The sequence below is a fragment of the Spea bombifrons genome, chromosome 9 (assembly GCF_027358695.1).
Source record: "Spea bombifrons isolate aSpeBom1 chromosome 9, aSpeBom1.2.pri, whole genome shotgun sequence".
Classification (NCBI taxonomy): Eukaryota; Metazoa; Chordata; class Amphibia; order Anura; family Pelobatidae; genus Spea; species Spea bombifrons.
Genome location: NC_071095.1, coordinates 39,340,813 through 39,364,163, shown reverse-complemented (window position 1 = coordinate 39,364,163; position 23,351 = coordinate 39,340,813). Strand labels below are relative to the sequence as shown.

General features: G+C 43.8%; 1 protein-coding gene across 1 annotated transcript; it reads right to left on the bottom strand.

Moving 5' to 3' along the window:
- Positions 1-1,948: 1,948 nt before the first annotated feature.
- DLGAP5 (DLG associated protein 5) lies at positions 1,949-20,395 on the bottom strand. Its single transcript, XM_053475229.1, has 19 exons — positions 20,325-20,395; positions 16,248-16,509; positions 15,230-15,435; positions 14,128-14,214; positions 13,928-14,027; positions 13,705-13,779; positions 13,207-13,274; positions 12,109-12,386; positions 11,459-11,586; positions 11,237-11,372; positions 10,755-10,840; positions 10,161-10,321; positions 9,887-9,979; positions 9,459-9,672; positions 9,175-9,346; positions 8,953-9,010; positions 8,638-8,860; positions 3,832-3,893; positions 1,949-2,657 (listed from the first exon to the last, which is right to left on the bottom strand). Exons 2-19 carry the CDS (start codon positions 16,486-16,488, stop codon positions 2,586-2,588), a joined length of 2,460 nt encoding a protein of 819 aa, XP_053331204.1. The 5' UTR covers positions 16,489-16,509; positions 20,325-20,395; the 3' UTR covers positions 1,949-2,585.
- Between the last annotated feature and the right edge of the window lie 2,956 nt (positions 20,396-23,351).

The following is a 23,351-nucleotide window of genomic DNA, read 5'->3' as shown; positions in this document are numbered from 1 at the left end:
GAAGAAAATTGAAGGGAATAAGAGTCCTCCTGCAGATTCATAAAATAGTTTTTGGTTCCATTTTAATAAAAGTAGTTCTAAACTATGAGGTGTAGAGGTTGAGTCAGACAGGGTGGAGCATGATTTAAAAAATGGGAAGACGTCGCAAGGGGATACTAATAAAACGTTCCTTAACGCGATTCCCCTAACGAGTGATTTATTCTTGTGTATTATTCTTGTTTAACAATATTTTACTTTCTCAACGCCCTCAGGTCCAGGTTCTGTGTGAAGCAGACCATTATAAAGTGAGTGTAAATAACGAGAACCTGTTCCAGTACCGTCACCGAGTAAAGGAGTTGAGCGATATCAAAACAGTGGGCATCTGCGGCGACATCACCGTGTCTGATATTTCAGTGACCATGGGTTAATTACATGTGAACCATAAAGTAGCACTATAATATATGGCTCAGTGATTATGAGACCCTTTGTACTCTAAGCTGTTTGTGTATCTGTCCTTTCTTCAAACTGTATACATTATAGCACGTCGTACTACAATAGCTGGACCTAACACAAATCAATAAACGGCTTTCAAAAAAGGAATGCTCTTCTACGTTACATCATTCGTTTTTAGAGACAGTTACTGAGTACATTGTGGGTTTGTATAAAGAACAATGGTGAAAATCGTAAAACTAGGGTTATTGCAATTGGTTGCTATAGTGATAGCTCCACTTTATATGAAAATATAAATTTTTTTAATTAAAATGTTATTTTATAGGGTCACGATTTTGAGCATGAAACTGAACTCATTTATTAAAGCTACCTATAGCATCTGCTTTGTGTTTGCCAATCAGTGCAATTGTTTGTTTATGATATATTTAGTGTTCATCTAGGAAGCTGAGATCGTAGCCAATGAATCTTGGCAAGAATATTTATTTCAAACATTTGTAAACTGTATGTCAACTGGAAAAAACTAGAAATCTGAAAAAATAAATTAACTTAAAGTTTAAATGAATAACATTTACTGAACAGATATGGCACAGCATAACTAAATAGCCCCTAAAACAGCCTGCCTGTGCCACCTCTGCCCATGATGCAGCCTGCCCGTGCCACCTCTGCCCATGATGCAGCCTGCCCGTGCCACCTCTGCCCCCGAAATACTTATTCATTCACTCACACATTCACTCTCCCGCACCCCTTACCTCTTGTAGATTTCACTAGTCCAGGAGCCAGCAGCTGACTTAAAATCACCATCTATTGATAATCCGTCTGTATAAACATCTGATGGACACAAAGGTGTAGAAACCCAAGGGTATAATGACTCTGGTAATTCAAATTAGAACCTTGTGGTAGGAGATGAGAAAGCAGTCCTTATTTCACAAGAAAATGGGTTTCCCATACCTATTGCAGCTTGTTATGAATGAGAGCTGGCGCCTGCTGTCAAGAAAGATGCATACGGCAGAAGCCAAGCAAAAACGATGACTACCAAAAAGCTCATAGGCTGCCTTTTACGCTTATTCCAAAATACGTTCGATTCCGTAAGCAATTTACTTGATAAAAGTACCCGGGACCCACAGACAGTGAATTTTTCTAAATTGCCCTCTATGCATCCAAACTATTACAGAACAGCACATGAAATTGCATCAGGGATTTGGTTCCAGGCAGAAGTAATTAAACAAGAATCGTGATGGCAAAAATAAACTTTGTCCTTCAATTCTTTTTCGACTCATTTGATCATCTAAAAGTATCCCCTTAAACACTAGCACAATAAGGCTAGATACATGTTCCGAAGACAAAACGGCTCCACATCTGTTGTTCTCCAACAAGGGTACTCCAACTATCATATGCTTGATAGCTGCAAGGTACCTTTAATCTTGGGTGGTCTATTCTGACAATGCTTGAAGCAGCCAATCAGGGGCAAGAAACATCAGATCATGGCAGAAGGCGGCAACTTTTGGAGCAGGGCTTTAACTTCTGTGTTAAATGCTTTATGTTTATTTCCATCTCAGAAGCATGCATATTAAAGTACTTGGTATTTTAATATGCATTTCCTATAGTAGAAGTATCAGGGACATTAGACTGACCCTTTAATATCAGACAAGCCCAGGGGGTTATCTCTACGCTTCTTTACATGCCAACTCTCATACCCTCGTTTACAGAATTTATTGTGTGTTTTGTTATTGCTAGCTCTACAAAGAATATACATTTTGATAAAATATATTCAGAAGGAAACGGGTTGGAACAACATATAGCTGTGTAACACCAAGTTATGCAGTATATACTCTAAAAAGCATAAGGTTATGACCTGGTCTATAAAAGATAAAAAAAAAAAAACTTCAAAACATTAAATACATTTCTAAAAGTAAATTGTACATTTTACATGTTTTTTGCAAATTGAATTCAAATTCAGCTCGAGGCGGCTCTCCGATAAAACAAAGATATGTGGAAGGTAACATTCAGACGCATTTCAACAGTATAAGTACAGAACACTCAAAACTGACAAAGACAAGACAACACAGGTGAAAATGTACAATATTGTAAAGTCCATGTTAACAGAGCCAAGGTCTGATGTGTTCCAATACAAATATGTGTTCCTTAAACCAAGCTCTTCACTTCTCCATGGGTGAAAAAACAATCAAGTCACACGCAAGAGAGTCAAAGGCCAGAGGAGCCCGGATCACCTGTGTAGGAGAACAAACAAAAAAAAGAAAACCAAGGTTTTAATTTTGCAGAAGTCCTGATGAGCCTTTGATTTCAGCAAATTTTACCTAAAAATTATGATTTTAAAGTTTGTGGGGCAGGCAGGGTCCATTCAGCAGCACTTGAATTATTATTCTACAGCTACAACTATACAGCCAATTTTACATGCATGCTTGAGATTAACAGCTGTTAAAAGGAACATTTATACTCAAAATCCATATGTTTAACATATGATAAGGGTTTTATGCAGGTAGGAGAGATCTTTGCCTTGTACAGTTTACTCTGACTTCTAAATTAGAGTACTCTCTCTCGGTCATGAAATAAGTGAAAACATGCTAATTCCCCTAAAATGTGTTTCTTGGTATTCTACAAGATTTAGCGGCAGGCCACACAGAGGTAAGATACAGACAATGCTAGGGTCTGCCTCCATAAGTGATGACTGCGTGCAAAGATCATTCACAAGGTGCAGGAATGAAAGCAGACTATACCAAGACAACCATTAAAAGATCCCTAAGGTGTCCGACACGATTAGTGGAATCCGGCCAGAGTATGATAACGGCAAATGTTTTCCACCCAATAGGCAGGGCTAGTGTCCCAGGTCAGAATCTTGAAAGGGACCACTGTCTGCCTCTTGTGACAAAATAAATCCTACCATTAGCTATGTAATTGGAAGCAAGGACTGAAACCACTACCAACGGGGTCTTTGGGATCTCCAACAGAATAAACAGAACCCTCTTGGTGATGCATTGCCAAGAATGGTATATCCAGGAGGAGGAACAAAGGGAATATCTAATTTGTCCTGCCTCCAGTGGGCACCAACTCATTAACTCACTAGCCATAGACCAATTTGGGGTGTTAGATGGGGAAAAGGAAGCGTGGATTGTGTTTTTTGTTGGTACTCTTTATTCTCTCAACAGTCCTTTTATTAAATGCAAACCATCTACAGCTACACTCTTGATAGCATTTACAGCATTTTTTTTTTTTTAAATGATCCACACGCACAGACACAATAAATATATATATATTCAATGTGGGTTAAAGTCCATAAAAGAAAAAGCAGACATTAGCATAACATTTTCATCCTGTTATCTTCTGAGACAAATAGGCCGCATAAGTATGTGGCAGGAAGACGGAGAAGACAAATTATTTTTCTACCGTGTTTGAAGGACTGCAGTTTCCTCGGAGAGGGATTCCATCAGCATCATCAATCTTACAGTCTAGAGGGGGAAAAAAAAACAAAAAAACCCCACAAATTAACTCTAATTCTCATAACTCCAGTAAAACCATTGCTACATCCCACCGTACATCTTCCATGGGGATCTGAAGCAGAAAACGGCTGCCACTTATCAGCTAATAACTAATAAGCCATTCCCAGTGTCAATGGGACTCTGTGAGTTCTGCTTGGCTTTTTGCAGTTGCATTTAGCTTGGACACACAAGTGAATCCTGAGCTGGGGCGAATCTCCTAAGTGACATCTCTAAGTGAGGAGTTACAAGCAAAGAAGGAGTTAAAAAGCAAAAAGGAGGGGAAAGTATACATCCTTGTTATTCCATATATATTTATATATATTTTGCACCTTACTGTCTGTTTTTGCCAGTTATTTGAGCTATCCCCATTGCCAAGATGTCCTCCATGTTTGACAATGCGGTCAGGTGTACATCTTGCTCAATGTATGCAATCCTTGATCAGCGCTTCGAGGGTGCATATTGCTGTGCGAGATGTGTGCAGGTTGCTCATTTGGAAGCACAAATCCTGAGTCTAGAGGAGCAACTGGCAACACTGAGATCTATTGACAACTTGGAGAGGAGTCTGTTGCTCACTGAGCAAGCTCTCTCGCGGGTAGAGGTGGGGGAGGATAGCGGGATGGAGGTACAGGACAGTCAGGCAGCTAGCTGGGTTACAGTTAGAAGGCGGGGTAGGGGGAAAAGCACCAGGGAGGCTAGTCCTGATCTAGCACACCCCAACAAGTTTGCCCGGTTGGCAGATGAGGGGGATGTTAGTTCAGAGTTAGCAATACTGCAGCAAGTCACTGCCTCTGACCTCCAGAGCGGTGTCTGCTCCAGTAAGGAGGGAAGGACGAGCACAGGGCAGGCCAGACAGGTGCTGGTAGTAGGGGACTCTATTATTAGGGGGACAGACAGGGCAATCTGTCACAAAGACCGGGATCGCCGAACAGTGTGTTGTCTGCCTGGCGCTCGAGTTCGGCACATCGCGGATCGGGTTGACAGATTACTGGGAGGGGCTGGAGAAGACCCAGCTGTCATGGTGCACATTGGCACCAATGACAAAGTAAGAGGTAGGCGGAGTGTCCTTAAAAATGATTTCAGGGACTTAGGTAGCAAGCTCAAGGCAAGGACCTCCAAGGTAGTATTTTCTGAAATATTACCTGTACCACGTGCCACACCAGAGAGGCAGCGGGAGATTAGGGAGCTAAACAAGTGGCTCAGAAGCTGGTGTAGGAAGGAGGGGTTTGGGTTCATGGAGAACTGGGCCGACTTCTCTGTCGGATACAGGCTCTACGGTAGGGACGGGCTGCACCTCAATGGGGAGGGTGCAGCTGTACTCGGGGAGAAGATGGCCAGAAGGGTGGAGGAGTGTTTAAACTAGGGAAAGGGGGGGAGGGAAACTACAATATAGAAGGGGAAGATAGTATAGATAGAGAGCTGGGGCATATAAATGTACCTGGGGGTGGAGCGGAGGGAGGGGTTAGAATAGTTAATAGGGATAGGCTTGATAGGAGAAAAAACCATACACCTCTAAATTGTATGCTTACTAATGCCAGAAGTCTGACCAATAAAACTGGCGAACTGGAGTTAATAATGTCTGCAGAAAATTATGACATAGTGGGTATAACAGAGACATGGTTGGATGATAGCTATGACTGGGCGGTTAATATACAGGGTTATAGTCTATTCAGGAAGGATCGAAAAAAAACGAAAAGGGGGAGGAGTTTGCCTTTATGTAAAGTCCGGCCTAAAGGCCACACTGCGGGAGAATATATGTGAGGGAAATGATGATGTGGAGTCATTATGGGTAGAAATATATGGAAAGAAAAATAATAAAATACTGATCGGGGTTTGCTATAAGCCACCAAATATAATTGAAGCAGCAGAAGATCAATTATTAAAGCAAATAAACAAGGCAGCAAATCACAATGAGGTGGTTATTATGGGGGACTTTAACTATCCCGACATAAACTGGGAAACCGAGACCTGTGAATCTCATAAAGGAAACCGCTTTCTGACTATAAGTAAAGATAATTATCTGTCCCAAATGGTACAGGACCCAACCAGAGGGGGCGCTCTACTGGACTTAATATTAACCAACAGACCTGACAGAGTAACTAATGTGCAGGTCAGAGGGCACCTAGGAAATAGTGATCACAATATAATACATTATAACTTGTCGTTCAATAAGGGAACTCTTAGAGGAGCCACAAGAACTATGAACTTTAGGAAGGCAAAGTTTGATCAACTAAGAGAAGCCCTTAACACTGTAAATTGGGAAAATGTCCTCAAAAACAAAAGCACAGATACTAAATGGGAGATTTTTCAAAATATCTTAAATTCTCACTGTGAAAAGTACATACCGTATGGGAATAAAAGTGTCAGGAGCAAGAGAAAACCAATGTGGATAAATAAAAATGTAAAGGTGGCAATAAATGGCAAAAAAAAGGCATTTAAGCTACTAAAACAGGAAGGCAGTGAGGAAGCACTAAGAAGCTATCGGGAAAAAAATAAAATATGTAAAAATCAGATAAAAGCAGCAAAAGTGGCGACAGAAAGACTCATTGCCAAAGAGAGTAAAACAAACCCCAAAATGTTCTTTAACTATATAAATAGTAAAAAGGTTAAAAATGAAAGCGTCGGCCCCTTAAAAAGTAATGAGGGAGACGTTATAGACGGGGATCAGGAAAAAGCGAATCTATTAAATATATTCTTCTCTGCTGTATTCACAGAGGAAAATGAAATGCCAGGTAATATACAGCAGGATGAGATAAATGCCCCAGTACATGTCACCTGTCTAACCCAGGAAGAAGTGCAGTGCCGCCTAAAAAAAATCAAAATAGACAAATCACCAGGTCCAGATGGCATTCACCCCCGCGTTCTAAGGGAGTTAAGTAATGTAATAGACAGACCCCTATTTCTAATATTCAAGGACTCTATAGTGACCGGGTCTGTTCCCCAGGACTGGCGCATTGCAAATGTTGTGCCAATATTCAAAAAGGGGACAAAAAGTGACCCGGGGAATTATAGGCCTGTTAGTTTAACTTCTGTTGTATGTAAACTGTTTGAGGGTTTCCTAAGAGATGCTATTTTGGAGTATCTCAATGAAAATAAATGTATGACTCCATATCAGCATGGGTTTACAAGGGATCGGTCCTGTCAAACTAACCTGATCAGCTTTTATGAGGAGGTGAGCTCAAGACTGGATCGGGGAGAATCGCTGGATGTCGTATATCTTGATTTTTCCAAAGCATTTGATACGGTGCCACATAAAAGGCTGGTACATAAAATGAGAATGCTTGGGCTGGGGGAGAATGTGTGTATGTGGGTAAGTAACTGGCTCAGTGATAGGAAACAGAGGGTGGTTATTAATGGTACATACTCTGAGTGGGTGACTGTTACTAGTGGGGTACCACAGGGGTCAGTTTTGGGTCCTATTCTTTTTAATATATTTATTAATGACCTTGTAGAGGGATTGTATAGTAAAGTATCAATCTTTGCAGACGATACTAAGCTCTGTAGCGTGGTTAACAATAGAGGACAGTGCACGATTACAAATGGATCTGCATAGGTTGGAGGCTTGGGCTGGGATGTGGCAGATGAGGTTCAACACGGATAAATGTAAGGTTATGCACATGGGGAAGAAAAATCCAGGCTGGGAATATGTATTAAATGGGAAAACACTGGGGACGACTGTCATGGAAAAGGACTTAGGAGTCTTGGTTAACAGTAAATTTACCTGTAGCGACCAGTGTCGGGCAGCTGCTGCTAAGGCAAATAAAATCATGGGGTGCATCAAAAGGGGCATGGATGCCCATGACAAGGAAATAATTCTACCATTGTACAAGTCACTAGTCAGACCACACATGGAATACTGTGTACAGTACTGGGCACCAGTGTACAAGAAAGATATAGTGGAGCTGGAGAGGGTTCAAAGACGGGCAACCAGAGTAATAAGGGGAATGGAAGGACTGCAGTACCCAGAAAGATTATCAGAATTAGGGTTATTTAGTTTGGAGAAAAGACGGCTTAGGGGGGACTTAATAACTATGTATAAATATATAAGGGGGCAGTACAGAGATCACTCCCAGGACCTATTTATACCCAGGACTGTATCTATAACAAGGGGACATCCTCTACGGCTGGAGGAAAGAAGGTTTCTACACCAGCACAGACGGGGGTTCTTTACAGTAAGAGCGGTGAGACTATGGAACTCTCTGCCAGAGGAAGTGGTAATGGTAAACTCAATAAAAGAGTTTAAAAGGAGCCTGGACGTGTTTCTTGAAAGCAATAATATCACAAGTTATGGATAGTAAATTAATAGGGACAGAACGTTGATCCAGGGATTTATTCTGATTGCCATATTTGGAGTCGGGAAGGAATTTTCCCCCTGGTATGGGGCAATTGGCATCTGCTTCATAAGGGTTTTTTGCCTTCCTCTGGATCAACACGGTAGGGACACAATATGTATATAGGTTGAACTTGATGGACTTTGGTCTTTTTTCAACCTTATGAACTATGTTACTATGTTACTAATGTACTGATTGCTTTATGACCAAGTGAGACCTTATCCTTCCAACTGCCAATCAAAATTCCCATCAGAGTTTTCAGGGAGAGATAAACACCTTGTTTTATCATTGTAAACCCACAGAACTTTGACATGTAACTTTTTACCTCCCCCTTCTGTTATATTAAAACACACTTGAAAGTTTACTAAACGAGAGGACATACAAACCTGCATCAGCAAATTCCCCAAGATCTGTAAATGGAGAGTGGATACTGATTTCCTCGACAGTTTTTCCAGGGCTGGTCATAAAGACATCATCCACTAATGAAGCGTTAGTTGTGAGAATCGAGTCCAGGTTACGCTCGCTCGGCTTGGCTGCAGGGGAATCTCCAAACTCTAGATCAATGCACTCCGGAGGTACCAAATATTTTACAAGACTCGCTTGGGAGGACTGCAAAGAGAAACAAGAGAAAAGACATTTAAAACAAAAACAAGCAAGCAAAAAACAGAACAAAACCACAAACATACAAAACAATGACTCACGTCATCTTTGTTATCGCTGAAATCTGAACTTTTAGAAGATTCTTCTGTGTTTAATGTGCTACAGAGAAAAAAGAAACCAGATTAATGCCTTTTAAAACAAAGCCTTCAATAGCCAGTAATGTCATGGAAATCAGCACCTTCCAAATAATATTTATGACAGTTTGTTTACAAGCAACACAAATAAACATGTGCATTCATATTACATCTCTTGTAGTAAGCTACCTTTCTTTCTCTGCAGTGAATAGCACCCTTCCTACAGGAGATTTTGAACCCTTTATTTCCAAACACTCCACATCATCTTCTAGAAAGCGGCCGGTAACATGAATTCTAGAGGTTTTCGTGATGGACTTGGAAGCCTTGGGTGTTTGAGATGATCTTCGATTTATTTTCACATCTATACAAGAATATAAAACCGGCACATTGGCGACTGATCAAAATAATAAAAAAAAAAAAAAAAAAAATCTGGTGCTGTCCAAGGCTCAAAAGTCATGCAAATAAAACCTTACCATTTTTTGGTTTTGCAGGGCTCTCAATTCGAAAGAACCCAGCGTCAAAGACTACCAGATCAAGCTGCTTGGGGACATCTGAGGCTACTTCAGCTACTGGTTCTGTTGGCTTTCCTTTGTCTTTCAGGGCAGCTTTAATTGCAGCAAGACGACTTCGAGCTGCAGCCCTCCCGTTATCACCTTGACTCTGCTTTGGTACTGAAACAATTCTCTTCTAAAAGACAGAATGGATATACTGTCTGAACTGTAACAGAATGAGGGGCCAAGTGGATGTACATGGATGTTTTCATGGCCCAACAGAATATGAATACATCATGTTTAACATCCAAAAAGAGGATAATGAAATGCCTGGTTTATCTCATTCATGGTTGAACCAAATGGAAGATCAAGAGAAACCAGGCATCACCTCTTCAAGAGAAAATGCTTACTTTTACAGCTCTTTTGGTCTGGACTGTGTTTTGTTGCCATGAGTTCTCTTCCAGCTTCCCAAGATTGACAAACTTCTTACCCACATCTTCAACCTGGAAAATAACCATTTAAAGCTCATTGCATGCATTTTAGTTTAAGACAGGATAATGTTCAGAACAGGTAATGTTCCTGTAATTTTAGGGAGATGGGTACATCAAACAGAGCAGATTACCAAAAATGGAACATAGAGCGGCAGATTACTCATGGGAGAGGGGAAGCGTCGGAGGAGTTTACCTGAAAGTAGATCATATCCCAGAAACCATCGAGATCTGTGCATGTTGTTTCCTTTTCACCACGCTTGAATTCACAGTTGTCCACAAGTCCCTCAAACTGTTTAAACCGCTCTGTAATTAGGAGTCGTGTTTGCCCAACAGTTGTGCGTATCAGATCCTTTGCTTTATAAAGTAAACAGAAGGGTTTTTTTTAGCCATCTAATCGTTTTAATGACATGCGCAGATAAACCAAAGCAGAGAGTGAATCTAGTGTAATGTAAAGAAGGGATTTAGATCCGTCACATCTACAGAAACAATTCTATTCACAATTTGGTTTATAATATGTAGACATCTGATTTATAACTAGTTCACCCATGTTTCTAAAGCCGCTGCTGTGGGCAGCTTGCAGTAGATTTTTGTAAATCCCTGCATTGATTCAGAATTAAATAACCAAGTTCATTCATAGACTCCAAATCCCTTCATGCTCACACCTTCCTTGAAACGCTAAAGACTGCAGTGTAATAGTTTAGTGAATACTCAATGTGGCATACACAATGAACATGCTTGTCAATTGACACAGCTTTTTTGCATTGGGTGAAGAAAATAAAATGCTTACCATCCTCTGGAATGTCTGCGTCAACTTTTTTTTCCCACTCTGCGGACAGTATGAAAAGCCGCTCCGTCTCAGACTTCAGTATGTTTCTGCATTAAAGCAAGCAGTGAAAGAATAAAATCATATATTTGCTGAGACTAACCTAGCTAAGAAGTTGGATCTACGAGACAAAGGAACATTATCACACCCGTGGAGTAGCTTTGGGGTTTTTTTTTTAATTTTTTTTATAAATCACGTTCAAACTTGGGAAACTATGGATTCATAATTTATAACTGAATTGTTGTCATAGAAATTAAGAGTCTCTTTTATGTGTTTATACCTTCATAGTAAAGCAAATAAACCTATCGTACTAGAGAGAAATCATACTAAGGAAACGCAATTGATACAAAGTAGGTATTAGAACCAAGTAGAGAGTCTGTCCATATTTAAGCAGGGCCTATGTGCACCCTGCCTGTGGACTAAGGGACATGCCTATGTGTACTGACCGGAAGTAAGGCACATCGTGCTGCCGCTCCTCTAGTTGCTCCAGCTCTTTGTTCTCCTGTAAAGCATCTGATATAATAGTCTGAGATGGAGGAGACTGTTGTGCAGATGTACAGGAATTCTGCTCAGTCACGCATTCTAGAGGGGAAGAGCACAAACGTTTAAATTACGCTGAAATATTCTATTCCACGCACAGATGATAGTCCATAGAATTATAGGACTACCTTTTCTTTGAGGAGGAGAAGTTGTGTTTGTTTCTACAGCACAGACAGTTGGCTCCAAGTCTTGATCATCAGGAAGCAAGTGATTTTGTCCTTTTGTTTCCTTCTTAGGAGATTCTAGCAAATTAGTCCTATAGAGCAAGAATAACATGTAAAACTTAACCACAGGCACACCAAGAAAGGAACATCAAACCAAGTTTGAAAGCCAGAAAGTGTAATTATGTAAAGAATATAAAGATCACAGTCAAAATGAGACACTTTAAAGTGGGAAGTGGATTTGTTTTCATTATCATGGGGTGACAATTACCTCCCTTAAACTAAATATATATCCATAAAATTCATTACAATCCCCCCAGTAATAATGGTAAAAAGGTTCACACGTGGAAGTTATTTCAACTACTGCTTTCATTATGGACAACAGTTCTTAAATATTTTCTTCTCCTTTTGGGTTGCTCTCAAAGCTTGTTATTACAATGGTGAACCCCAAGACCTGTGTGTTCACCATGAGAAACACTACTACTTAAATTAGTAAAAAACCATTGCATGCTATTTTTTATTATTATTATATATTAACCACTAAGTAGAGTTATATTACGTGCTGGCAAGCAATAGACAATAAAATGCATTGAGATTTGTTAAAATGGATTTCTTACTTTTCTGATCGGACAGGGCTCCATGTGAAGGATGGATTCAGAAATCTATCCGCTTGGCCTGGTGACATAGGCTTCAGCTTGTAATGGCACAAACCTTCCAACGGTTGGAACTTATAATTATCAGGAGCAAAAGAGGGTTTCCTTTCACGTGCCAAGGAAGAAGCACCTCCTGCGGTCTCCGTTTCCGAGGTGGTTTCTTTACAGATGTCTTCTTCTGCATGCACTTCAAGTTGTGGCTTTACAAGTTCTTCAGTTTTACATATGGGAGCAAGTTGAGGCTTTATGGGGAAAAAAGAAAAAAAAAAAAGTTAAGAACATATTTTACTTTGTCAAAATAAAGACCTACATAGTTAAAAGTTGTTTTTCTTTTATAAATCGGACTATAACTAAGCTGATAGACAGCAACCAATAGACCCTAAGCCTGCCAGCTACGCTGTGGCCAAATAAACTTTTAGCTCAATTAGAGACAACCCCCAAGACTTTGGTAGGCAGAGGAGTATACAAGATTTTGACAGCTGCTCGGAGATGAGTAGCACATCTTTAGGAACCATGTTCCATGATGTTCAGTCAACCCTAAGGCAGCCTGAGGATTATGGGAGATGTAGTTCACAATGATTTGCCCCTAGCTGAACCAGCTTCTCTCCACAACTTGTGAAGAGGAGCACAGACTAACAGGCAGGACTGTGGGAGATCATGCAGAATACACTTCACGAAGATCGTTCCCACGACCCACACCTCTGTGGGTCTGCGTATTGGCTTGCAGTTCAGAGTATGGCAAGTCTATGAATGCATGCATATAATGTCTGGAGGAGAGCGACGCAAGCAAATACAGTACATTATAAGCATTCATTAGAATGTAAGAAAGAAGAAGTATGACTATACGGTGAAACATCTTTATACACATTGTTTCAACGTAGTGATTTTGTAACAAGTCATCTATCTTGTATTTATGGGTGTAGGTTCTTTATAACTTGCACATGTTAATTCCTGAATACAAAACGTATACCAAATATAAAGATATGATACCAAATCATGCAAAAGTGCACATCAGGTGAATCCCCCACCACCTCCAAGCACGAAACAAATATATAAATATACCTGAGATTTTTCTTGCACGGTTGGTTCTACTTTGTTTTCTTTAACAATTTTTTCTTGAGGTTTGGTAACTAAGGTGGAAAAAAGTTTATTAGAAGGCACCTTTCCTGATCAAAAGCAACCTTCTAATGCAGAATCACAGATTTAATGCTACTCTTTAACAACCAGCATCTGACAGTCCTGTTTGGAGGCTCACAGCAGGGACAGGACACCGGAAACTTGCTTTACTTTGGACGCATTTAACCATTTGACAACATGCCATATGGAATCTTATTGTCTTAAAAAAACACCATTTCATATATTGAATTGTGTTAAAGTAAATAAGCAGTTTGTAATATCTGCTGATGAAGGGCAAGTTTATCAATGTTGAAAGAGTCCCTTTAGCTCTTCATAGCACTAAAGACAGCTCTGCTATAAACGTCCAGCAAGTTAAATATAGCTGTTCTCAAATACTCAATAATAGCAATGATAGTAAATTAATTGGGGCACACAAGTACTTACCAGCAATACTTTTAGGGGGCACTTTAGCTGCAGACGCCACTGTGGTTCTAAGAGGTCTTGTAGGTGGCGGGACAACTGTAGAAAAAACAAGATACATAAAATCAAAGTATATAGAGTTGCCTATAATATATATATATTCTACATACACACAAATATATACTGTACACTGTTCAAGAAAAAAAATTGAAATGCTATTTGTAATTTGTTTAAAAAAAATATACACCTTTATGTTCCTTATCAGCTTTTTTTAGGGTTGAACTCTGTCCTCGTCCTCTTGGGACTGTGCGTTCTGCTAATATCTTGCTGCTGTTAAGTACACCCGTCTGTACAAAGGGGAGAAGAGAGGAAAAAATTAGTAATGCACATGATTATAGATTAGACATTATGCATACATGAAGAACAACGACTTGAAACAGAACAAACCGGAACGTGCTGGGAGCGGGTAGTCTTGTTTGCAGAATTTTCAGCTTTAGCTGCAGATCTTGTAACTCTCGTAGTAGGTGGCGCCAGCTGAAAGAGGGAGAAACTTGAAATCTAAGATTGCGTTAGCTGGAGAGAAAGTTGTAGTTTTTCCTCAGGGGATCAATACACAATAAAACATTAGTGATCAGATTTATGGAGGATAGGATCGCTGTACTGCGTGGAGGCTGTGAAATCACAGAGCAGGCGCGCATCACCTAAACGAGTCACAAGTGTTACCTGTACTTTGACAGCTCAGTAGCTAAATCCTATTACTCTTCTTTTTCATCAATGTATTTGCTAGTTACAGGAGTAGCACAGCTTATTTTTGATGACAGGAGCAGTTCAGGATAGCGGCCAACATGTGCTTTTGGTCTTAGTTATTTTGGGGTGCAAAAAGTTTTTTTGGAAGAATGTTGAAGATCCAGCGTTTACTTCTAAATTAAAATAAATGTATTAATAGGGTGGCTTAGGTGCAGAAATTAGTCACTTGTATTTCTGAATTAACTGAACAGGAGGTCTCAATACATTGTAGCATTGGGAATTTCTTAAATGGAGGCGCTTGAGGATATTGCCTGCTGTTTTTTAAACAAAAGGTAGGGATGACTAAATATATGTAGTATATTTAGTTACTAGAGATACAATGTAAACAGATACATAGTACCTTTTTTAAAAAAAAAAAAAACGTATAATGAAGTACGAAAGTGGAGATTCAGGAACATAGTTTAGCAGTGCTAGAGTTTTTATATCTTAAACGGAATTAAATAAAATATATTTTAACCATATACATTTTTCCTGTCTTGGTAATTAATTTTAAGCTTTTAGAAGCTACCATACTGTCAGATTTACCACGTTTGCTGAAACATACTGAACTACAAAATATGGAATACTCATCAATTTGCTTACCAACAATCACACAGCAGAGGCTGATTTTGTGGTTACACAACGAGTACCCCTTAAATCTTAACCCTTGGCAGACAACCATCCGGCGCACACAGGGAGTAATTAAATAGGGGTGAAGTTTGACATGTCCACACATTTAATCGTGCAGCAGCTTCCTAAATACCTGATCTTTTGGTTTGACTTTCACAGCCTTTTGAGGGGGCGCGGGCGGAAGAAGCATAACATCCGGTTTATAGAGACCGCATTTAAAAACCCCTTTAGCCGCCTTTTCTCTTTGGTCTTTTAATTTTCGGAGTAGCTTTTCTTCTTTGAAGCGCTGCAACATTTCCAAGCGCTCTTTCGACATCTGCTGTTTGGGCTTAGAGACACCTGCAGAACGGACATCACAGTCAGTGCCGCGCTTACAAATTATTTTTTAAGGATCAATGACATAGACAGAGGCTGCTAATAATGATAGTTTTGATCATTTCCACAAAAAGGCATAATCACACACACTTTCCTGGAATTAATAAGACAAGCTATGTTGGCATCAGTGGGAAGGGAGAATGCGGGGGGGGGTACCGGTTTGATATCCACACCTACAGAAGAACCATATGGGCAGACTGGATGCATCAAATGATTCTTATCTGCCTGTGGAATTGGATGTGCATGCGGTGCTTCAGTAAATCATGAAGCGGGCATCGGGTCATACACGGGGACCCCCGTCCACAACTGCAATTACTCCTTGGCACTGGATTCAGCTGCCCACAGGTGCTTGTCTGGGCCATCAGGACAGGACTGGGTGTCAAAGCAGTCTATTCACTAAATGGAGAGTTGTTTTAGCACTTTCACCATTCTTTCTGAAGGGCAAAGTGCATAGATCAAAATGAATGGAGACTAGGAAACCTTGCTGATTTGGCTATACATTAAAGGACCAGCCAAGCTCTTCCCACAGCAGAAGCTCATTGAATTTGGACCTTTGTGATGGATAATGGAGTCACGTTAACTCTCCCTGAATAAAGGATCAGTAAGTATCCTTTAAAAGGTTTTCTTCATAGACAGTTGAAGCAGGATAAACTACAACTGTCTGAGGGATCAGCGTTATTGTACGTAATGCAGGGCTCAGGGTGCAAATAATTGTACTTAAAATTAGTAAATATAAGATCATCTCTAATGGATAACAATATGGAACACAAACCTACCTGCCACCGACTCATTGCCTTTCATGAAGGAAGGTTCGCCGGCCTCCTCCAGCACCGACAGCTCGTACTCCCTACACATTGTGACATTTCCGTCCACCAGCGCTAGGCCTCTGCCCTTTCTGAACTCCTTGTGTCTGTTTTCCTTCTGAGTGATGGATTTGCGCCGGGCCACTTTGGCCCTTAAGGTTTCGGTGCTCAGATCTTTTTTGTAGCGGCCGGCAAACTGCGACCTGGTATCCATGTCTTGGGTTTGTTTCAGCGCCTGGAGCAGAGAAAAGCCTTTTCACTTCACAGCTTCTAACCAGTGGCGTCGGCAGGGGGGGGCCAGAGGGGACCATGGCCCCCCTACATCATTATGTGCCCCCCGGTGTGCCCCCCCAATTGAAACGCCGTCTTTTTTTTTTTTTTTTTTTTTTTTTAATAGACCCGGAGGAGAGAGTGAGAGGCGCCGATCGGTTGCTGAGGAATAAGTTCTCAGCAACCGTTCGGCGCCTCTCACTCTTCTCCGCGACCGCGAGGCCTCTGCCTTGTTCGTAGTGCCGGCATTTCATGCCGAGCGCCGGTATATGTCATCATATCCGGCGCCCAGCAGTGAAGCCGTCAGAACCAGGGATACAGAGACCTCGCAATCTCACCGCTGGACAAGCCCAAGGTAAGTGAACTTCAAAGGGGAGGGGGGGGTAGAAAGTTAGGAGGGGGAGAGTCTGCCCCTTCAAACTACCCCCCCCTCTGCCCCTTCAAACTACCCCCCCCTCTGCCCCTTCAAACTACCCCCCCTCTGCCCCTTCAAACTACCCCCCCCTCTGCCCCTTCAAACTACCCCCCCCCTCTGCCCCTTCAAACTACCCCCCCCCTCTGCCCCTTCAAACTACCCCCCCCATCTGCCCCTTCAAACTACCCCCCCTCTGCCCCTTCAAACTACCCCCCCTCTGCCCCTTCAAACTACCCCCCCCTTCTGCCCCTTCAAACTACCCCCCCTCTGCCCCTTCAAACTACCCCCCCTCTGCCCCTTCAAACTACCCCCCCCTCTGCCCCTTCAAACCACCCCCCCTCTGCCCCTTCAAACCACCCCCCCTCTGCCCCTTCAAACCACCCCCCCTCTGCCCCTTCAAACTACCCCCCCCTCTGCCCCTTCAAACTACCCCCCCCTCTGCCCCTTCAAACTACCCCCCCCTCTGCCCCTTCAAACTACCCCCCCCTCTGCCCCTTCAAACTACCCCCCCTCTGCCCCTTCAAACTACCCCCCCCTCTGCCCCTTCAAACTACCCCCCCCTCTGCCCCTTCAAACTACCCCCCCTCTGCCCCTTCAAACTACCCCCCCTCTGCCCCTTCAAACTACCCCCCCCTCTGCCCCTTCAAACTACCCCCCCTCTGCCCCTTCAAACTACCCCCCTCTGCCCCTTCAAACTACCCCCCCCCTGCCCCTTCAAACTACCCCCCCCCTGCCCCTTCAAACTACCCCCCCCCTGCCCCTTCAAACTACCCCCCCCTGCCCCTTCAAACTACCCCCCCCTGCCCCTTCAAACTACCCCCCCCTCTGCCCCTTCAAACTACCCCCCCCTCTGCCCCTTCAAACTACCCCCCCCTCTGCCCCTTCAAACTACCCCCCCCTCTGCCCCTTCAAACTACCCCCCCTCTGCCCCTTCAAACTACCCCCCCCTCTGCCCCTTCAAACTACCCCCCCTCTGCCCCTTCAAACTACCCCCCCCCCCCTCTGCCCCTTCAAACTACCCCCCCCTCTGCCCCTTCAAACTACCCCCCCCCCTCTGCCCCTTCAAACTACCCCCCCCTCTGCCCCTTCAAACTACCCCCCCCTCTGCCCCTTCAAACTACCCCCCCTCTGCCCCTTCAAACTACCCCCCCCTCTGCCCCTTCAAACTACCCCCCCCCTCTGCCCCTTCAAACTACCCCCCCTCTGCCCCTTCAAACTACCCCCCCCCTCTGCCCCTTCAAACTACCCCCCCCTCTGCCCCTTCAAACTACCCCCCCCCTCTGCCCCTTCAAACTACCCCCCCCTCTGCCCCTTCAAACTACCCCCCCCTCTGCCCCTTCAAACTACCCCCCCCCTCTGCCCCTTCAAACTACCCCCCCCCTCTGCCCCTTCAAACTACCCCCCCCCTCTGCCCCTTCAAACTACCCCCCCCCCTCTGCCCCTTCAAACTACCCCCCCCCTCTGCCCCTTCAAACTACCCCCCCCCCTCTGCCCCTTCAAACTACCCCCCCTCTGCCCCTTCAAACTACCCCCCCCTCTGCCCCTTCAAACTACCCCCCCCCTGCCCCTTCAAACTACCCCCCCCCTCTGCCCCTTCAAACTACCCCCCCCCTCTGCCCCTTCAAACTACCCCCCCCCTCTGCCCCTTCAAACTACCCCCCCCTCTGCCCCTTCAAACTACCCCCCCCCTCTGCCCCTTCAAACTACCCCCCCCCTCTGCCCCTTCAAACCACCCCCCCCACCACCACCACTTACCTTGTTTCCGGAGTCCTGCGGTAAGAGCGGGAGGCATCCGTCTTCTCGCTCTGCCGGCAGAGTAAGGGGCGCCGAGCGGTTGCCGAGAACTTCACGAGCAACCGCTCGGCGCCCCTGACCGGGACTTAGATTAAATCAATGATGTTAAATAAAGTTTAAAAAAAAAAACAAAAAAAAAAAACGATGCTTTAATCTAAGTCCCGGTCAGGCGCCCCTGCAACCATGGCGCCCTGTGCGGTCGCACAGGTCGCACACCCCTAAGGCCGGCCCTGGCTACCAGTGATCTATGCCTGTAATTTAGGGGGTTTTATCTATACCTTTAATGCAGAGTTTATATGTCATTTCCAATTGATTTATATCTGCAAAGCTGGGTTTTGTGTCATTCTGTTCATCTGTATCGGCTATATTTCCATACATTATTTATGTTTACCTGCAAATATAGGATTTGCATGTCTTATTCAGTTGATCAATACCTGGAGTGCTGTTTCCATGTGTTGATTATTTGATCTAAACCTTCAGTGCTGAGTGTACATGTGATTTCCAGTTGATATATACCTGCAATGCTGGGTTTGTGTGTTCTGTTGGTTTATACCTGCAATGCTATGTTTCCATACATTATTTATGTATACCTGCAAATACAAGTTTTTTTTTAATCTCATTCAGTTGCATGTGCCGTTTCCATGTGTTGTTTATTTGATCTATACCTGAACTACAGGGTGTAAGTAAAAGAGCGCTATGGTTTAGTGAATGAGGGGACAAAGGGACTCTGGGGATGATTACAGGGGCGAGGACCTCTCAATGTAACGGTGCAGGACTGACTCTCGCGGTTTTCCCCTGATCTGCAGTCAGTGTGGGAAATATTTTTTTTTTTTAGTATGGTAGCGGAGGGAGTGATTGCATGCAAGGAAGCGTTGAGCGGGGCCCAAGGAAATGCTTGGGTAGGGTCCAATTTTTTCACTATAAAATATATTGGCAGAAGGGTCTAATATTTATTTATATACTGGCAACAGGGTCTAATATTAATATATATTGGCTGCAGGGGCTAATATTAATATATATAGGAAGCAGGGACTAATACTATATATATCGGCAGCAGGGTCCAATATTAATATATATCAGCAGCAGGGGCTAATATTAATATATATCGACAGCAGGGGCTAATATATTGGCAGCAGGGGCTAATATTAATATTTATATTCACATTTTCAGCAGGGTCTAGTATTTATATATATATATATCGGCTGCAGGGGCTAATATTAATATATATTGGCTGCAGGGGCTAATATTAATATATATTGGCTGCAGGGGCTAATTTTATATATATTGGCTGCAGGTGTGTGTGTGTGTGTGTGTGTGTGTGTGTGTGTGTGTGTGTGTGTGTGTTATACATAGTGTATATGTACCGTTCTTTTTATTTGCCCCCCTACTTTGGTCCCTGTACCCCCCCCCCCAAATGAAAGCTGGAGACGCCACTGCTTCTAACGTTACAAAATATAAGAAAAAACCCTAGACCGAGACCTTGCCCCTCCGATACCGACTGCCGAACGATCTCCGTTTCACACACCGCCAGATAAGCTACGCCAAAACCCCGGTGATAACCGATAACATACCGTAACTCACAAGCCGCCTTTACCGAAACCAATTCACACAGCGACTTTTCGAAGCGCACATTCAAATTTCCGTAGAGAACGTTCTCATTGGTTGGAATTTTGGTCTCTGATTGGATACATTCGCTCAGCCAATAGCGTATTCCGAACTCGGGACTCCTCAATCACAGGCTGTACTATCAACAATAGAGTTCCAAGCACACGAGAGCCGCCCTTACGAAGTATAAGTAAAAGGTAGCGGCTAGTTCCTACCCAGTAAAAGGACTCTGGTGATGTCAGCAGACCATGTGACTGTTTGGTAACATGGTACAAAGAACAGGAAACAGAAGAAGAAGAAGAAGCAGCAGCGCGGGACGTGCAAATGACTGCAAATGGGCTGTGCTGGGCTGCTGTTTCTTTTTCTATAACATGGGATGTGAGGATGAAGCTTTAACAGAACTCCTGAAAATACAGAATATTATGGAGGCAGAAGAAAACTTGAATCTGTGAAATAATTCACAGTGAGTGTCTCTCTCTCTCTGTGCCAGTGATTGTGTCTCTCTCTGTGCCAGTGATTGTGTGTCTCTCTCTGTGCCAGTGATTGTGTGTCTCTCTCTGTGCCAGTGATTGTGTGTCTCTCTCTGTGCCAGTGATTGTGTGTCTCTCTCTGTGCCAGTGATTGTGTGTCTCTCTCTGTGCCAGTGATTGTGTGTCTCTCTCCGTGCCAGTGATTGTGTGTCTCTCTCTGTGCAAGTGATTGTGTGTCTCTCTCTGTGCAAGTGATTGTGTGTCTCTCTCTGTGCAAGTGATTGTGTGTCTCTCTGTGCCAGTAATTGTGTGTGTCTCTCTCTCTCTCTGTGCCAGTGAGTGTCTCTGTCTGTCTCTGTGCTAGTGTGTGTGTGTCTCTTTGTGTCAGTGAGTGTGTGTGTGTGTCTCTCTCTGTCGGCGTGTGTGTCTCTCTCTGTCGGCGTGTGTGTCTCTCTCTGTCGGCGTGTGTGTCTCTCTCTGTCAGCGTGTGTGTCTCTCTCTGTCAGCGTGTGTGTCTCTCTCTGTCAGCGTGTGTGTCTCTCTCTGTGTCAGCGTGTGTGTCTCTCTCTGTGTCAGCGTGTGTGTGTCTCTCTCTCTCTCTGTGTCAGTGTGTGTGTGTCTCTCTCTGTGCCGGTGAGTGTGTCTCTCTCTCTGTGCCGGTGAGTGTGTCTCTCTCTCTGTGCCGGTGAGTGTGTCTCTCTCTCTGTGCCGGTGAGTGTGTCTCTCTCTCTCTGTGCCGGTGAGTGTGTCTCTCTCTCTCTGTGCCGGTGAGTGTGTCTCTCTCTCTCTGTGCCGGTGAGTGTGTCTCTCTCTCTCTGTGCCGGTGAGTGTGTCTCTCTCTCTGTGCCGGTGAGTGTGTCTCTCTCTCTGTGCCGGTGAGTGTGTCTCTCTCTCTGTGCCGGTGAGTGTGTCTCTCTCTCTGTGCCGGTGAGTGTGTCTCTCTCTGTGCCGGTGAGTGTGTCTCTCTCTCTGTGCCGGTGAGTGTGTCTCTCTCTCTGTGCCGGTGAGTGTCTCACTCTCTCTCTGTGCCGTTGAGTGTGTCTCTCTCTGTGCCAGTGAGTGTCTCAGACTCTCTCTCTGTGCCAGTGAGTGTCTCAGACTCTCTCTCTGTGCCAGTGAGTGTCTCAGACTCTCTCTCTGTGCCAGTGAGTGTCTCAGACTCTCTCTCTGTGCCAGTGAGTGTCTCAGACTCTCTCTCTGTGCCAGTGAGTGTCTCAGACTCTCTCTCTGTGCCAGTGAGTGTCTCAGACTCTCTCTCTGTGCCAGTGAGTGTCTCAGACTCTCTCTCTGTGCCAGTGAGTGTCTCAGACTCTCTCTCTGTGCCAGTGAGTGTCTCAGACTCTCTCTCTGTGCCAGTGAGTGTCTCAGACTCTCTCTCTGTGCCAGTGAGTGTCTCAGACTCTCTCTCTGTGCCAGTGAGTGTCTCAGTCTCTCTCTCTGTGCCAGTGAGTGTCTCAGACTCTCTCTCTGTGCCAGTGAGTGTCTCAGACTCTCTCTCTGTGCCAGTGAGTGTCTCAGACTCTCTCTGTGCCAGTGAGTGTCTCAGACTCTCTCTCTGTGCCAGTGAGTGTCTCAGACTCTCTCTCTGTGCCAGTGAGTGTGTCTCTCTCTCTGTGCCAGTGAGTGTGTCTCTCTCTCTGTGCCAGTGAGTGTGTCTCTCTCTCTGTGCCAGTGAGTGTATGTGTCTCTCTCTGCCAGTGACTGCACATCATTTTTTAGTGAATAGACTCATTTGTTATAGACTAAATGCCATGTCTGTAATTGAGACCTTCACAATGTATATGAGAATGTGATAAAGTAAAGCAACAGCTGTATATGTTTCAAAATAATAGTAATAATAATAATATATGTTCACGAATAATTAAATGAACATAACGCATGTAATATATCTGGAATTGCAATAAAAAATCAGTTTGTTTGTTTTTTTTGTTTGTTTTTTTTCTTTAACCCCTTAGTTCCCCTATAGACGTACCGGGACGTCCAAAAAACGCCCACAAAGAAACCCCTATGGACGTCCCGGTACGTCCAGCCTTTCGTGCAGCGTCAGGGACACATCCCTGCCGCTGCACGGGAGACCAGGCTGTCGTTTGACAGCCTGGACTCCCCCCTGGCAGCAGAAGCCGGCATTGCCGGCTTTCTGCTGCCCGATCTCCCGTAACAGCTTCCGGCATGAAAGCCGGTAAGCTGTTACGGTTGAAAGTGCGCGATCGCGCAGTTGAAACGCGCGATCGGGCATTCCCTTCCGGGTTACGTCACTGCTGACGTAACCCGGAAGGTCATCGGAGGACAGGATATCCCCTGCGGGGATATCCTGCCCTCCGATGAGGCACAGAGACGCTACGATCTCTTTGCAGGTCTGTGAGGACCTGCATAGAGATCACAGTGTGATCGGTGCAGGGGGATCGCGGGGAGGGGAGTGAGAGACCATCTCTCTCACTCCCCCTCCCGTCCTGTAAGAAAAAGCAGAAAAAAAAAAAACGGTTAGTCATTTAAAAAATAATATTAAAAAAATCATTAAAATAT

Excerpts from the sequence above, each read along its gene's own strand:
- DLGAP5 (XM_053475229.1), bottom strand. The coding sequence starts at position 16,488 with ATGGATACCAGGTCGCAGTTTGCCGGCCGCTACAAAAAAGATCTGAGC. Across the intron at positions 11,587-12,108 it reads AGCCCTGTCCGATCAGAAAA|GACTAATTTGCTAGAATCTC; the intron begins GTAAGAAATCCA and ends CTTGCTCTATAG. Across the intron at positions 9,980-10,160 it reads GGGATATGATCTACTTTCAG|GTTGAAGATGTGGGTAAGAA; the intron begins GTAAACTCCTCC and ends GTTATTTTCCAG.